The 15,110-nt window shown below is 32.6% G+C and overlaps 1 protein-coding gene across 1 annotated transcript in view; it reads right to left on the bottom strand.

Moving 5' to 3' along the window:
* LOC145686502 (uncharacterized) overlaps nucleotides 1-15,110 on the bottom strand; it is a 59,879-nt gene that overhangs the window by 18,488 nt on the left and 26,281 nt on the right. The window contains exons 4-7 of the mRNA XM_081759885.1: nucleotides 14,295-14,458; nucleotides 11,439-11,588; nucleotides 10,059-10,247; nucleotides 4,182-4,319 (exon numbers count right to left, since the gene is read on the bottom strand). Coding sequence (XP_081616011.1) covers nucleotides 4,182-4,319; nucleotides 10,059-10,247; nucleotides 11,439-11,588; nucleotides 14,295-14,458 — 641 coding nt within the window. The remainder of the gene's footprint in view (nucleotides 1-4,181; nucleotides 4,320-10,058; nucleotides 10,248-11,438; nucleotides 11,589-14,294; nucleotides 14,459-15,110) is intronic.

The raw sequence follows: 15,110 nt of genomic DNA, 5'->3' as shown, positions 1-15,110 counted from the left end.
CCTTCAGCAGGGTATAGGTTTCCAGAAGAGCATAAGAGAAGTGAAGTTTTGTGACTATCGACAATGTGCTACGAGTTGTGAGTGCACCAACACCTATTGGAGCATCTGCACAGTTACATGCTGTTAGCGAAGAAGATACCAAGCAAGTAAATGATTGGTTCATGTGAAGAAAAAAAAAAATCAGTGATATTTTGTTTCCGAAAACCATTTTAAGTAAGTGAACTTAAAATCTGTGTTTCGTAATCATAATTTCCATCTTAGATTACTTCGGTTTAAGAAAACGGAGAAGTAGGGGGAGGCTCATTTTAATATTTCAGAGAGCCTTTTTGATCAAAATAATAAAAGTCAGGAAAAAAACTTTTGTTCGTTATTTAATGAATGTGAACCACAAACATCATCAAATCGTTACACTTTTATTGTTTCCAGTGTTGCCAACTGTGACATCAAAGTTAACGGAACTTTGCTAACTTCAAGAGACTGTAGGTAATTCATGAAGCATTGGTCGATAATGCTATTTGGTGTTTATTACTCATGTAAAGTTGAACCATCTGTCAAAATTTCCGAATTTTAAAGTATGGTGTTTTCGAGAAAATGGTGCCAAAAATGGCGATTTTTGAAAGTTTGACAATTTCACGAATTTTTTTCGACAAAACGGTTGCACCAAGAAGCGATACAATTTTTTTCCCCAAAGCAGTTAATTAGGTCTTATCAACCATGAAATGAGAATTTTAAAATTCGAACCGGAAGTACTCGAAAAAAATTCGCAAACTTCGACTTTTCATATAAAATTACGTTCATTTGTTAATTTATGTACAAAAAGATACGCATGCGCAAACTAAACTATAATAAAATATAGTTTATTTATATCCCTATGTACATACCACAATAAGAATTATAACTATCTGTCTCCACAACTGAATGTTGGGGCTCCGAAGTTGGACATTTTCCATGTTTTCTACAATTCATAAATTGCACTCTGCGTCTTTGATGGCCCATTACTTGACGGGCGGGAATTTTTTTTCGACAAAACAAAAAATATGGGTCCCTTAAAAACATGTCTAGTTGGTGTAAAAAAAAAAAAAAAAGTTTCAACAATATCTGAGACGGTGATGGTACATTTTTTTTCCTTCCTGAGTTGAAATGGAAGGCACCTACAGTGTGTTCTCTTCCTGAAAAGTAGTCTGGTTCACTGAATTATTCGGACTGAAATTTGTGTAATACAATAACACAGTACACTGAGTTATTCAGATTGAAAAAAAGAAGGGCAAAATTATAAATTGAACAATTTATATTCAGTTTATATGACTTTTTTTCGACAGTGACAAATATTTTCTGTAAATACCTTTCGAAAAATAGCGAATCAGTTATTAATAACAAATTTATTCATGGTGGTTCGTTCTAGACGTATTTTTGTTATTCTTTTTGGTACATATGCACATTCTAATTTTGCAGTTAACTACCTCTTGTTAATAAGCTACAAGTGTTTCCCTCGGAGCAAAAGTTGTTTTGAGAAAATCTTAAGGTGATTCATATCTCAAACCCTGCGCTACCTTTCGACAAACCATCAGATGCCAATAGTTGACAATTGAGATGACTAGCTTTAACTTTGAGAATTTTCCGGAATTACTTCAGCTCCCCACTGATGAAAGGAGACCATATAGCTAATGGCTTTACCAAAACAGACAGGGTAAACAAATATGTACAACAATTTCCTGAATTCCTGTACGTGCTTTTTCTTATTCACACCTTCCCTCACCTTTATCAGGGTAGTGTTCTGGCCATTGACCTCCAAGAACACATCGTGGGTACTTTGTCTCCAGTCACAAATACAGAACACCTGACTCTCATATGGGAATACGAAAGAGTTAAAAAAAAATTATAAAATGGTATTTTGTGTGGCCAAGATATGCAAGTAAATTTATCATTATCACCATAGGGTAAACATTGCTTCAATGCGGTCAACTTACAAGATGAACAGCTGGCCAACTTACAGAGTAATAAGTAACGAATATCTTATGGGAAAATGCAGGTTCAAGACGAATCAGGCCAAGATGAGCAGGTAGCCAATTTAGAGAGTTGGCAGGTTTTACTGTATATACTTAAAAATCAATAAAAGAAAGCTTAGGTCCATTTATTATAATGATTTTTATTTCCAACAAAATATGGAAGCATTCATTTTTATTTTCTGCAGCTCTGTTATAGCAGTGAAGCTTATAAGTGCATTTTAGTTATCAATTTTCATTTATCTTCCTTTTCTGTTACAATGACTCATTGTTCTTTCTCAAGCTTTACCGTGAGAACCACCTTTGTAACACGTTCTCATCTAAACTGCTGCTACGTCATGAGAACGTCATAGCCAATGAGACGTGCTATAGCAGACGAACTTTTGCTTGCGTACGAAATCTATGGGCGGAGCTGAGTGATGTGAGCAGTAAGAGCGGGAGAACTGACATTCATTGTGCTAGCAATGGCCTGCTCATTAACTGTACTTGTATTGCGGTGAAACAAAATTGAACAATTATAAGTTGTTACTGTAATTTTTATCCTAATTTGTACCTAATTGATCGTAAGTATGAAATTGTAAGAAAAGGACAACATTTAAGAGGAAATACAGAAAATCGGATCAGTGTGCATTTTCTTCATACGTATCCTTAAATTTCATAATTTGTGCGTAGTTCGTCAGTCAGTTTCATCAATGTCCATCTTAATATAATCTTTGATATAGTAGTTGTTGTAGTTGTTTCGGTGTGATTGGAACAAAACTTCGTTTTGTTTCAATAACATCGTGACTCGCAGGGAAACAACATTTATGTATGGATAGTTCTTGCTTGTTATAAGGTTGAATTTTGGCGGAGCTGTCTGTTCATGGGTGTTGAGTGGATACCAGGTTCGATCCTCGGGATTACTTATCGCGATAATTTCTCTTGCCACTACAAAAACTATTATATTATACATTAACAATGTTGCATATACATTTAAAAGAGGATTATTTTCCTTAGAAAGTAAGTTAGACAAGGCCTAATACCATTCCAGTATTTGCTTGGAGAGACTGAGAAAATATCAGAAAACTGCCCGAGTTAGACAGAGAATTTGAACGCAGGATCTCCCAATTATGAGGAAATGATGTTAACCAAGCACCTAGTAGAAGACGAATAACTCATTCATTCTCAGAGCAACTTACAAACTCTTCAAATGTTGTAAGTAAAGGAAAGTTAAGGATAAATCTCAGCTAAGACAGCCGATAATACAATATAGACTACGGTAATAAAGAGCAAAATTTAAGCTGCAAACGAAGGACAATTTGATATTGGAAAACTAAAGAATCCGAAAGTTTAGATAGAATATCGGATCAATATTCATAATAGAACTGAAGTTTAAACGGCGCAGGCTATAACGAAAATGACGGTAAACAATAAAACTACGACCGATATCAATGAAAAATGAGAAAATGTCCGTGATACTGTGAAAAGAAGCAGCGGACGAAGCTATAAGATACAAAGGGTGGAGAATCATAAATCGCTGATCGATAAGGAATATAAACACGTGAATGAACAAAGGCTGGATTATCAGCACTCACTTTTATGTTCCCTTACATAAGCGTGTATTTCTTACGATTTTTAATTAAATATAGATTGCCAACATTGACTACAGAACCTAAGTATAGTAAACAGAAAAAGATATGGCAATATAAACGCGAAGATACTCGTATTTGAAGGCGCAAGAAAAGAGAATATGTGAAAGATTATGAAAATAGAAGAAAATGGCAGAAACAAAAATTATAGGGTTTATTTTACAAAGGTATAAATAGACTCAGAGGATTATTAACCTAGTCTAGTGTAGTTCTGGATCGAAATGGGAACATTCTAGCTGGTTTTGGAAACCTTTTAGGTAGACAGAAGCGATATTTCGATGAACTATTAAATATACAAGAAGCAGGATGATGACGTGCACTTCAATAAAATGAATAAACTTCATTAAATAATAATCTAATAAGTCTACGAAAACCGTGAAAGCAAACCAAACATACTAAATGTTGCTAGCTCCATATTCATATATTTTTTGGACTCTTGTTTCTGTAATATTTTACTAACAATATCACTATCAATTAAACTCCGCTTAATTATTGAGACCAACAATCCATGTAACTAACTTTCAAAAATCTATTGACCTTATGTAATTACCTGTAAAGCCTGATGTAAATTCTCAATCTGTAGCATAGATCTTTTTAGTGCCTTTTGATGTTCCGTTTGTTGGGCAATACGAGCTGCAAGCTCACGTTTGTGTGATTTCTCTTCGATCGTAATTCTTCTTGTCAAAGTCTGGGAAAATAAATTTGACACATTCATTACACGTTATACAAGATATTTAAGCCCAGTTTAAGCTATTTCTTATTTCTAATGTAACTATAACACCACAGGTTTTCAACCTCTTTAATATTCGCGGATCAGCAGAAAATAGAACAAGAAAACAATACTGTTATTTAAACGTATACGTTTAGGACCATGCCGCATTTGATATCAACAGCGTTCTCGGCATACTGTGAGTAAGCACACTACCCCATGCACTTTCAGCCCTTACAGTAAAATAGCGAATAACAACAGAGCATGGCATTTTGGCAAGGAAGGATTTCTCTATTGACTGTTTTTCGGATGGCCTTTCTGTTATTTACCACCTATGGACCCGTCGTACTTTGAACTGGCAAACGGTATAAAAAGAGAAGGGCACTGGACGAGAAGGAACCGTGAACGTAATCTACTATGATGAATCATACTAATCACTCGTCCAAGGTCAAGATGCCCACAGTCTGGCTATACAAAACCCCTCGCTCTCGCTGCTGATTAGAGTACTTTGCTATGAACAGTATAGAGATAAATACGATTTACCATAATGACGCGTTTCACATCTTTTATATTTATCATATTTATTTAACTTTGGATTTTTGCATATTTGCATGTTTCTTTCCAAATGTGATAGCGATATGATATCGCTCATTTGCAGAAGAAATAACCAAGTTTTATAGTACATATAATGCATATTTGGGAGTTTCGTGCATATTTCTACCATGATTTCATATATATGCATAATTCATCGAATTATTCGTTGGCCCATTTTTAAAACTTCATTCTTTAAAATTAACTCCTACAGAGAAGAACTTGGAGTTTATAGTTAGTAGATCATCTGGATTAGAAGTTTAAATTAATTATTTATTAATTAAAAAATATCCTTTAAATTTCCAGAACTATATCAAATGGGGAAAGAGTACACGAATCATATGATGAGTCCATGCAAAATTTGTTACCTATTCGTTGGCGGGTATGACTCATCTCAACAGTAGAAACATTTTTCATTCAATGAATGAAGCCAAGTGACCAAATTGTACTGTTATGTGTACATCGCATTTGAGATAGTGGTTCCAAAAGAAAATTCTTCCAAATTACTTTCTTTCAGGGAATGGGTTGTTGGCGGAGAAACTTTACCAATTGATAGGGAAAACATACCCTGTGTTAAACAAGTACAATATATTTCCAGGGCTAAAACATATGCTCCTTCCTACTTTTTTAAATTTTTATTTTTTCTGGCAGGGTGTAGGACACATATCCTGAGGGTTGAAATATGTAAACCTCTCAGAGGTTAAAGTCATGAAGTTTTGGTTATGTATCCGATCACTCAAATTTTTGGAAAGTCGAAGGCCATTTAGGAAAATTTGTGATATGCATCCATGGGCCAAGGTACCCCTAAAATTTCAAGAAGGATGCTTGTTAGAATCACTTTTACCCCTAAAATTTAGAGAGGGATGCAAGTGGTGGGGTAGAGCTCCAAGTACTATTAACGAGTAATAAATTTGAAAGAATATGGCTTAGAACTCTGCAACGCATTGGAAGTACACCAATCAGTAACAACCACATTCCTCCAGGAACAACTGACAAGTATTTATGCGTAAAGCAAAAATCAGTTACTGCAAAATATACCTATATCAGGTTAAATCAAGTGCTTCAAGGAATTTTCCTGATTCCTTAGTAAGTGACATTTAATTATTGAAACATTGCTTTCTAATAACTTGTCAAACAGAAACAAAAATCTATGGATAAAAGTGTGTTATGCGACAGGGAGAAAAATTACCAGAAAATATGCACATCAGTTGAAGTTCAATCACTGCTTTCATGTAGATAAAATTATAGTCTTTTGTATTAATTTCTTCTATTATATACTAATTTCTTATATGTAACTCACTCACATTGAACATGCCAACTTACATTAGCAGATACAGCTCTCTCGTGGCTATACAGTTTGTGTATGCGCCTTCAGTACGAGAGATGCGTTCGATTCCGGTAAGAGCTCGTATGATGGTTTGGATTGGTTCGTAAGATGGTTTGGATTCTACGTTATACTGTTGGTCCAAGTCTCATATAGCCTTGGTGCTGAAAGGCATATTAAACTCCAAACCACACAATATTAACAGATGCAATAAACTGTCTATTCTACTATAATATATATTTTCGTATTTATTTATCTCTTTACTATGTATTTCAGTGCATATTTTTAGTGAATAGCTGTATAGGTATTTTGACATTTTTAGTGCATATTGGTTCGAAGTCTATTTTACTATTGTTATAACAGTTACTATTCGTTAATGAAATTTACAATTTTTAACTTCTAAATTCTAGAATTGTATCTGCAATGAAATACGTTTATCTTTTGTCGAAAATGGCATTCGTATCCATTCTTATGCGACAACTAGTAAAATCTTTCTAATTCGTGGATCCAACTTTGTTAACTATAAGATATGTAGCGGTATCACTCTTCACTCGGAGCCTGTAATTTATCTTAACTGCAGCAACACTCGAAAAAAAAAAAAAAAAAAAAATGTTCACATAGAGGTGAAAAACGTATAGTCGCCATCAAAAGTGGGTATCCACCTACACAACTTCTTTTGGCAACTCTTAATAAAGACAATTCTTTGAAATATCTTTTGAAGTTTAAGTTAGAATCATTGCAGCAAACTGTACTTATCTCAGCTTACACACTCATAACATTTTACGAAGAAAAAAAAAAGTTGTGTAAGTGGTTATCCCCTTTGCTGTCTACTACACCAATAATGTTAAAGGTTCCCAGAGAGACAAGGATATTATTTATTCAGAGATAAATAAAAATGATTCGATGACTTGGCTCTAAATTTGGGTATCACAGCTAAACTTTCCTTCTTCTGAAGAGTGAGGATGTGACAATTCGTGTTTTCTACGAATCTTCTTGCTGGCAATCCTACTCTTGAAAATAATATTGATTGTATCTTTAATCAACATATTGAGATATTTACTTATTTTTACTGGTGTCAAAAACAGCCAAACATTCATGAAAAAGAAAAAACTCATTCTTCAAGAAAGTTACAGAAAAATTTTATTTATTTATTTATTTATTTACTCATTTTCATTGCATTGCAAAACAACATACATATTGTAAGAAATGTTTCTAGATAATTGATGTTATATTTAGTCAGTCGGGCCGGCATTTTGAGCGCTATTTTATCAAATAAAAGAGTCTATTGGCGATGGTTCACAAAGAACATTGAATTCACATAATTACTGAACCGACGATTGAAAGATCCGTAGAAATCACATGGGATTTAATGTTAAACAAACGAGTCATTGGCTATAATGTTACAGAAACGATATCAGAAAAAACAGAAAATCTCATTGAAGGATACCCTTTTCGAAAGCAATGGTTCATACGATTGACACAAATAGATAAAACGCGAATAAAAGTTCAAATGCATATTTCTCTAATATGTTTGTGTATCTATACGTAATTCTACTGTTACAAATGTACGTCCGAAAAATACATTCACTCTATCAAATTCGAATTTTATATTGTTCATTTAAAAAATATATATATATATATATATATATATATCGAAGACCTAATGTTGAACAATTTAGGATATGTAGAGGATAGAGGTTGTAAAATCGTACATATAATTGAACAACCACTCATATATCCATATCTATCCATGTTTCCAAAAGTATTTAGAAGAATCGCTATGCATTTTTTAAATCATTGTGAATTTGGTTTCATGTAAATTTTAATGAATTACTCACAACAGTCCACTTATAATTTATTGACAAAATAAAGTGTATAGAACTGTTCAATTATGCACATGATTATATATAAATGCTTATCATACTTTATTTATGACTTGAAAACAATACTTCACATATGACTTAAAAACAAAATATTTCACTTAACCTAGCACCACTATTATTTTCCCCATCTTAAGACAAACAACGAAACTTCTAAAATGCAGTGAAATTAGGACTCGAAAAATATTTCTGTTGCATACTTTAATTTTTAAGAAAAGTATTTATAGTAACTAAATTAGAAATCTTCCCTCATTTTCCTATTATGAAACAGAAAAGTAAATACAAATTTCAAGTTCTCTTCCAACAGAAGAGACGCACTCATTTTATTTACACTGCCGAGTGAATGAAAGTTAAAAACATAAAGTAAATAAGTGATTTTCAGTTATGGCACAGAATAAATAAATTGCTTGGAAGTCAAAAGTAAAAAGCACGGAGAGAATTATTTGGATTTAACGTCTATTTTAATACCAGGATTACAGCATTATGCAAATAGTTTTATGTAAGATCCAAACAACGTAGCTTTTATAGGGCAACGAATTGCGGTCTCCCACATCAAATTAGGGAACGCTACACTTTAGCTATAGAAAGTATGGTGAAAATAATAATAATAATAATAATAATAATAATAATAATAATAATAATAATAATAATAATAATAATAATAATAATAATAATAATAATAATAATAAATTTTAGGAATATCTTTACTTCTGCTCACTAGCTCCTCACTCTCACTGTGGGAGTAAAGTTACGGTTGAAAAAGACTGCAGTCTGACGCCTAAGGTTTATACCAGACCGTTGCTACACTCATTATTTTCAAACTGTAAAATATCTCAATTTTTTTTATTACATGCAGACATTCTTATTTACGCGCATCTTCATGCAAACTTATTTGCCCTCTGTTGTCTTCCTGATTCTCTGATGCGATATTGGTTTCACGTGAAGCGTCTTATTGAACTTGTCAGCAGGCTGGACCTCTCTCCTCTTCTCCACAGGTTCTCCAAGTTACACAGAAAAAGGGTATAACAGTCCAAAGAAACTAAGTCGCAAGGTATAAACTTTTATAGAACTCCCTCGCGGCTAAATAGTTAGTCTTTTTGGATTAGGAGTACACGTGGCTCCAATTTCACCCTAAGCTATAGATCTACTTTTCACATAACTTTACTACTGAGAAGTGACGTTAAACCTCGAATAAATATATATATATATATATTTTAAATACAGTAATTGATGCACTTTTAATCTAATTGTTAAGACGATAAGTGAAGCACTTAATTTTTCGCTGATGCGTCTGTAAGGATTTTCCTGTATTGTTTTGATCATCTATTCTAAAGCCTTGTTCACCAGGTTAAGTCACTCACATGAAGATCGAATCATTTTATTAACATATTTTGCACTTTATGAGGTTTCTAAAATTGAAATGAAGCTACTTGATAAAATTGGTTATTGATGTTAAAAAAAGCCAAAAAATTTTTTTATGAAAGCTGCAGATTTAACGATTTTTCTGTTCACACTAACAACGGTCTTCTTTTGTTAATGCACTTCAGTTTAAATATATGTGCAAAAACTACGCAAATATATATGAAATTATTGAGTACGTAACTAACAACACAACTGTAGTTCTTCCATAAAGAAATCGACGACACATTTTTATCACAAAAACAATCAGTTTATCAAGTGGTCTCTGGTCTTATTTAAATATTAGAACTCTTGCACCAAAAGTGCAAAATGTATTAATAAAGTGTTTTGATCTTCAAGTGAGTGACTTAATCTAGTGAACAAGACCACCCAATACGCGGTAGAAACTATACAGGAAAACTCCTACAGACGCAACTAATGAAGTATTTCACTTACTCTCTTAACAATTAGAGTCAAACAAATTAAATTATTTCTTTGGTGAACTAATTACACATTATTATTAACCTTGATTTCCTTTTCCTTCTCCGCAATGGTTGCTTCCAGTTGTGTAACTTTTCGTTGCAAGGCCTCTCTCTCGCCCAAATGACGATCCTTCGCAAGCTTCAACAGAGCCTGGTGTTGCTCGGTCAAACGCAACAATTCTGCGTCATGTTCTTTGAAACGTCGTTCAAGTTCTTTGTATTGCTCTTTTAGCTGAAATAAAACAAACATCTAATTATCCACGCGGAAAGGAAATTAGGTACTAAAAGCAGATAATGGCTTCTAAGATCTACAGGCATAAATTAATAAGTACAATTCAAGAGAAAAACAAAGTTATTTAGTGATATTCAGACCAGTATGGCCACTCATCCTTCTTTGGAAACTGCACTTACAATAGTAGGTATGATATTTAAACAAATAGACTTGTAGTAAAAGTTTAAAATTTAATAGAAGCAAAGAATATATGATTTTGTTTGATGTAATATTACCCACGGCTTTTCGATGATGCATAGCCATGTATATGATTATTTTATATTTCTTTCAAATCTTACTAGTTCATCTTAAAAATATACACATAATATTTGGCAGTTTTTAACCAAAAAAATTTAAATCCGCAGAAGGAACGTGATTCTTCTTCCTTTAAATTTCATGTAACTTTAAAATATAAACGAAGTTCCTACACCCACTTGAAAAGAAAGGACGTGTTTCACAAATTCGTTCTTGTAAAATGATCAAATTCTAAGAAACGCGTTCCCTGCTATTTTCATGGCTACTATTTTCAACTGAATATCCATTTTACCAAGACTATATTATGGTCTGAGACGTCGGCCCCAGAGAGAATTCCTGTGTTTCTCAAAATATTCTGAACCTTGTATGTATTCCAAAGCAATCTATTTTATATGTCTCTTCATCTATTGGAAATTTTCAAGTATGTCTTCTTCTCTTGTGATGGTTGGACCAAATATTACCAATTCCTATCAGAATTAATCAGCACCTCTTCTCCCCACCATGTTTACCTTACCTTTCTCGTTCTCCCATAATGGCGTTAATCAGAATTATTAAATTAATCGACAAACAATTACTGAAAAAAAATTCTTTTTGCACATACCACATACATACGCGTGATTTTTAAAGATACAAGAAAACTAGGTACAACGTTTAACAGTAAATATTAAAAGTACCCTACAACTAATCGGAAGTTTCAATATATATATATATATATATATATCTCATCCGTTACAGTTCTATTATGTTAGTAAGTTTAAAGTAATCTTTAGATCATTTTTTTAAATATTAGATACCTAAAAATTTCAATGGAAGTAATAAGAAGCAAAATATAATAGTGTTTATTTGAATAAAAGCCTTACTTACATTTAATTATTCAACAATTGAATCAAGATTTACCTTGTTATTTAATGATTTTAACATTCGAACTTCCTGCTCATGTGCTCGCATAAGCTGAGGGAGTTCTGCCTTTGCCCCTTCATACTTTTTCAAAGCTTGATCCTGCCTTTTCTGCACTTCTTTAAGTACTTTATTTTCAGTCTGTAACTCCTACAAACAAATAAATATACATTTTAAAAAAGAAAGACATTTCAATTCATGACATCGTATAATACCAATATTATTTTTATGACGAATTACTCATCTATTTGTCAAACTATGTTAATTGTTAATTCCAATATTCCGAATCTTATGCACGGGCATTCTTCTTTAAGAACAAACACAGGCTTTATTCATATTATACAATAAGCTCCTCAAATGTTTAGTTGTATCAATACACGCTAAATTGGAAGAATGATTGCAAAATTATATGAATACTTAGTTGTAAAACTGGAGGCAACTCCTATTTTCTCTTTATATACAAAAAATATGCATGTAAGTACAAACAATTTAGTGCACTAAACACCAAAGTAATACTCTGTTTGAATTTTAAATACATCTATTATATATATATATTTCAAGTTTTATCAGTAAAGGAATTCTTATAGAAAAAAGTTGAATTGCTCTCCTTGTCGTTCGCCGGAAAACATATTTGAATCGATGTGTGTTCAATAATATAGCCATTATTATTATTAAGTGTTCTGCCTATCTACAGGTCCTGAGTTTTCTTTTTTCATTCGGGACCGGAAATATTCTTCCACATTTCTTGATCTTCAATTTCCTCTTTTATATAATTCCCAATATTTTTCCTGTTTTTCAAATCATCGATTAGTTGTGTTGTTTTTCTTCGTACTCCTCACTTTCCTTCCATCTTTCCCTCTACGCACTATGAAAAAGAAAATTTCTTCGCAAGATGTATTCAATCCAGTTGGTCTTCCTATGAAAGATGCTGGCGAAAAGCATCCTCTACTCTACTACCAATGTTAAAACATCTTAGTTTCTTACTCTATCCTTCCATTTTATCTTCATCTTCCTCCAATACAACATTTCGAAGCATTCTAAATATTTCTTCTCTAGCTTCCGTAATGTTCAAGTCTCCGAGCAATATTCCATATTTAGCACTTGACTAGCTTCGTTAACAAATTCTTCTTCCTTAGTCCTGTGAATTGTAGTATAATCATATTAAACAGATTTATGTTCAACATAAACTGATGTGATTTTTGTTGACACGCACAGCTCTCCATCTTGATGATATGTGTTTATAAGAAATTTCCATGTTCTTTTCATTTCTAAATAGTTCTCGAAATTGGTGTCTGTACAGGGAAAATCCGTTCATACAAAACTTACCCTTATATTGGTGCCTGTCGCCGGGATTTTCCTAACAAAATAACCCTTACAGATGGAGATCTTCACCAGAGACACGCTATGAGGTGCCCAAAGTACCCTAACATGATTATTATTTCAAAACCTTTGACAATGACCACCACATAATAATGTCGAAATACTGGTTTCGCATAACAATTTTCTTCCTTTGACGTAACTGCAAGACCCTATATTTCATGTCAGTAAAATTTAACTGATTTAAGGTACACATTTTTACGAAGCTGATGAAAATCGGTGAAAAAATCTTAACTTTACAATCCTACTTTCACACATCAATCCAAAAGTTATTGAAACATTAGAACCTATAACAGCTTTTTGTAACAATGTTGTTCTATGGCACCAATATTCCGCTTTAACGTGCCTCAACACTGTACGATCAAGTGTTCACAATAGATGACTATGCTCATTTATCACGACTTTCAAATTCTTTAACAACTGCCTGATATGTCGTAAGATATTCTTTAACATTTATTTTTTTCTCACTGCATTAAGGTAAACTAATTGGTGTGATGAAAATGTATGGAATCTTTTACTAAGTAATGTAATTCATTACTAACCAATGTAAACACATACACATAAAAGTTCAATAAAACAGTCGAAATAATATGTTAATTCTCGACAAATGATAACCATACTTCAATTTTATTCAGCACAACACCTTTTTTTCTGAGAGAAAGCTACCTTATTAATGTGATGGAGCAAGCAAGATAGACAAAAATAGGGTATTTGTAAAAGGAAACTGCATTTTATGCTATACAAAGTGACGGTCAGTTACATGATTACGGATCAAATTACGGATTAAAGGATATTTTAACATTTGTTTCTTTGATTAAAATTATCGAAAGAGATAGCAGGCTGAATGTTACACAAGACTGCGATCTGAAAATATGTCCTGAATGAGCAGTCTCACATATTATTTTTTTGTTATGTAACCGGAACTTGCTTTTACTATGATTTATATAAAATTGTACCTTTACCATTAGCACCTTATCAATGCGTCGAATGAAAGAAAATACAAAATATAACTGTTTTGTACATTGAAAATGACACTCTATTATCATAAATAACTGACTTCGAAAAAGTATGTTTTCACCATGGTTCGACAATAATTAAAAGAAGGCACGAATGGCTACATTCCCCTCTACTTTGAGCACTAATTATTTGTATTATTACGTAGAGCAGCCAGCAAAAGTGGATACCTGTCCACTCAATCTCGTTTGTAAATAATTCTAAAATGGAAACAATTATTTCTGTACGTATTCCTGTATTTAAGAGGGAACAGTTTTCTATGAGTTAGAGTAAACTATATAAAAATCGATTACTAATTGAAGATCTTGAGAAAAGAAATTGTGTAGGCGGATGTGTACAATAACTGCAAAAACGAAATTACTGATGTAAAAATTATAATTTACAATTGAAATATAAGTCCACAGATCAAAATTAAATCAAGTTTTTTATATATATATATATACATACTCCCGTATACTAACTTACATTTATCATAATTTGTGCTTGAGCCAACTCATTTTTAAGTTCTTTTACTTTTATTATCTTCGCAGATGCTATCCTTTGCTTAACGTAGCCACCCTTTTGTCCAGGACTGGATCCCAGTAATTTACTGCCATATACGCTTGTAAGCGCATAAGGATGAGTAGGTCCTGCATAAAGAAACACAATTATTGTTTTAAAATATGTAATAAACAAATATCGTACTAAATTAACAAACTCTGTACATTAGCGTAATATTCTGATTAAAAATTAATTCTAGGAGGGCAAGTAGTAAAGGTTGACACACACCATACTTGACTAACAGATTATATGATATTTCACCATTACTTTATTGTTCGCCTGGGTCGTTTTTGATAAAATCGTCTGAAAAAATTCACCCACAAGAATAAGATATTTCTCGTAGATTTTTAAAGAACAAATGATTTATACCATATTACCAGGTTATTCATGAAATATTATTTGTGAAATATGACCAAAATTGTCTGTGTCTTTTTGAGAAGATAGTCCGAAAAAACTCACTCCTAAGCACAAACAACCCCTTCTCGATTTTTCCAGAGAAATGACTCAGGGTGTTGACTAAATTCCCAAAATGAAATTTCGTGACTTTTTCTTTTCCAAACCATAAAATTTAGTAACATTCTCGAGAGCGAATTTCCGTGCTAATTAGGCCGAATTTTCATGCACGTGATAGAAGCATGCTTTGCTTGCGATTTGGTAGCGTCTAAATCCGAACACAGACATATTTGGCGGTGAATTTTGACATTTCATAGAACAAAATTTTCCAGTTTATACTTATATTTG

The sequence above is a fragment of the Thermobia domestica genome, chromosome 5 (assembly GCF_964235325.1).
Source record: "Thermobia domestica chromosome 5, izTheDome1.hap1.1, whole genome shotgun sequence".
Lineage (NCBI taxonomy): Eukaryota > Metazoa > Arthropoda > Insecta > Zygentoma > Lepismatidae > Thermobia > Thermobia domestica.
The sequence above is the reverse complement of the archived record's forward strand: the minus strand, read 5'-3'. Positions and strand labels throughout refer to the sequence as shown.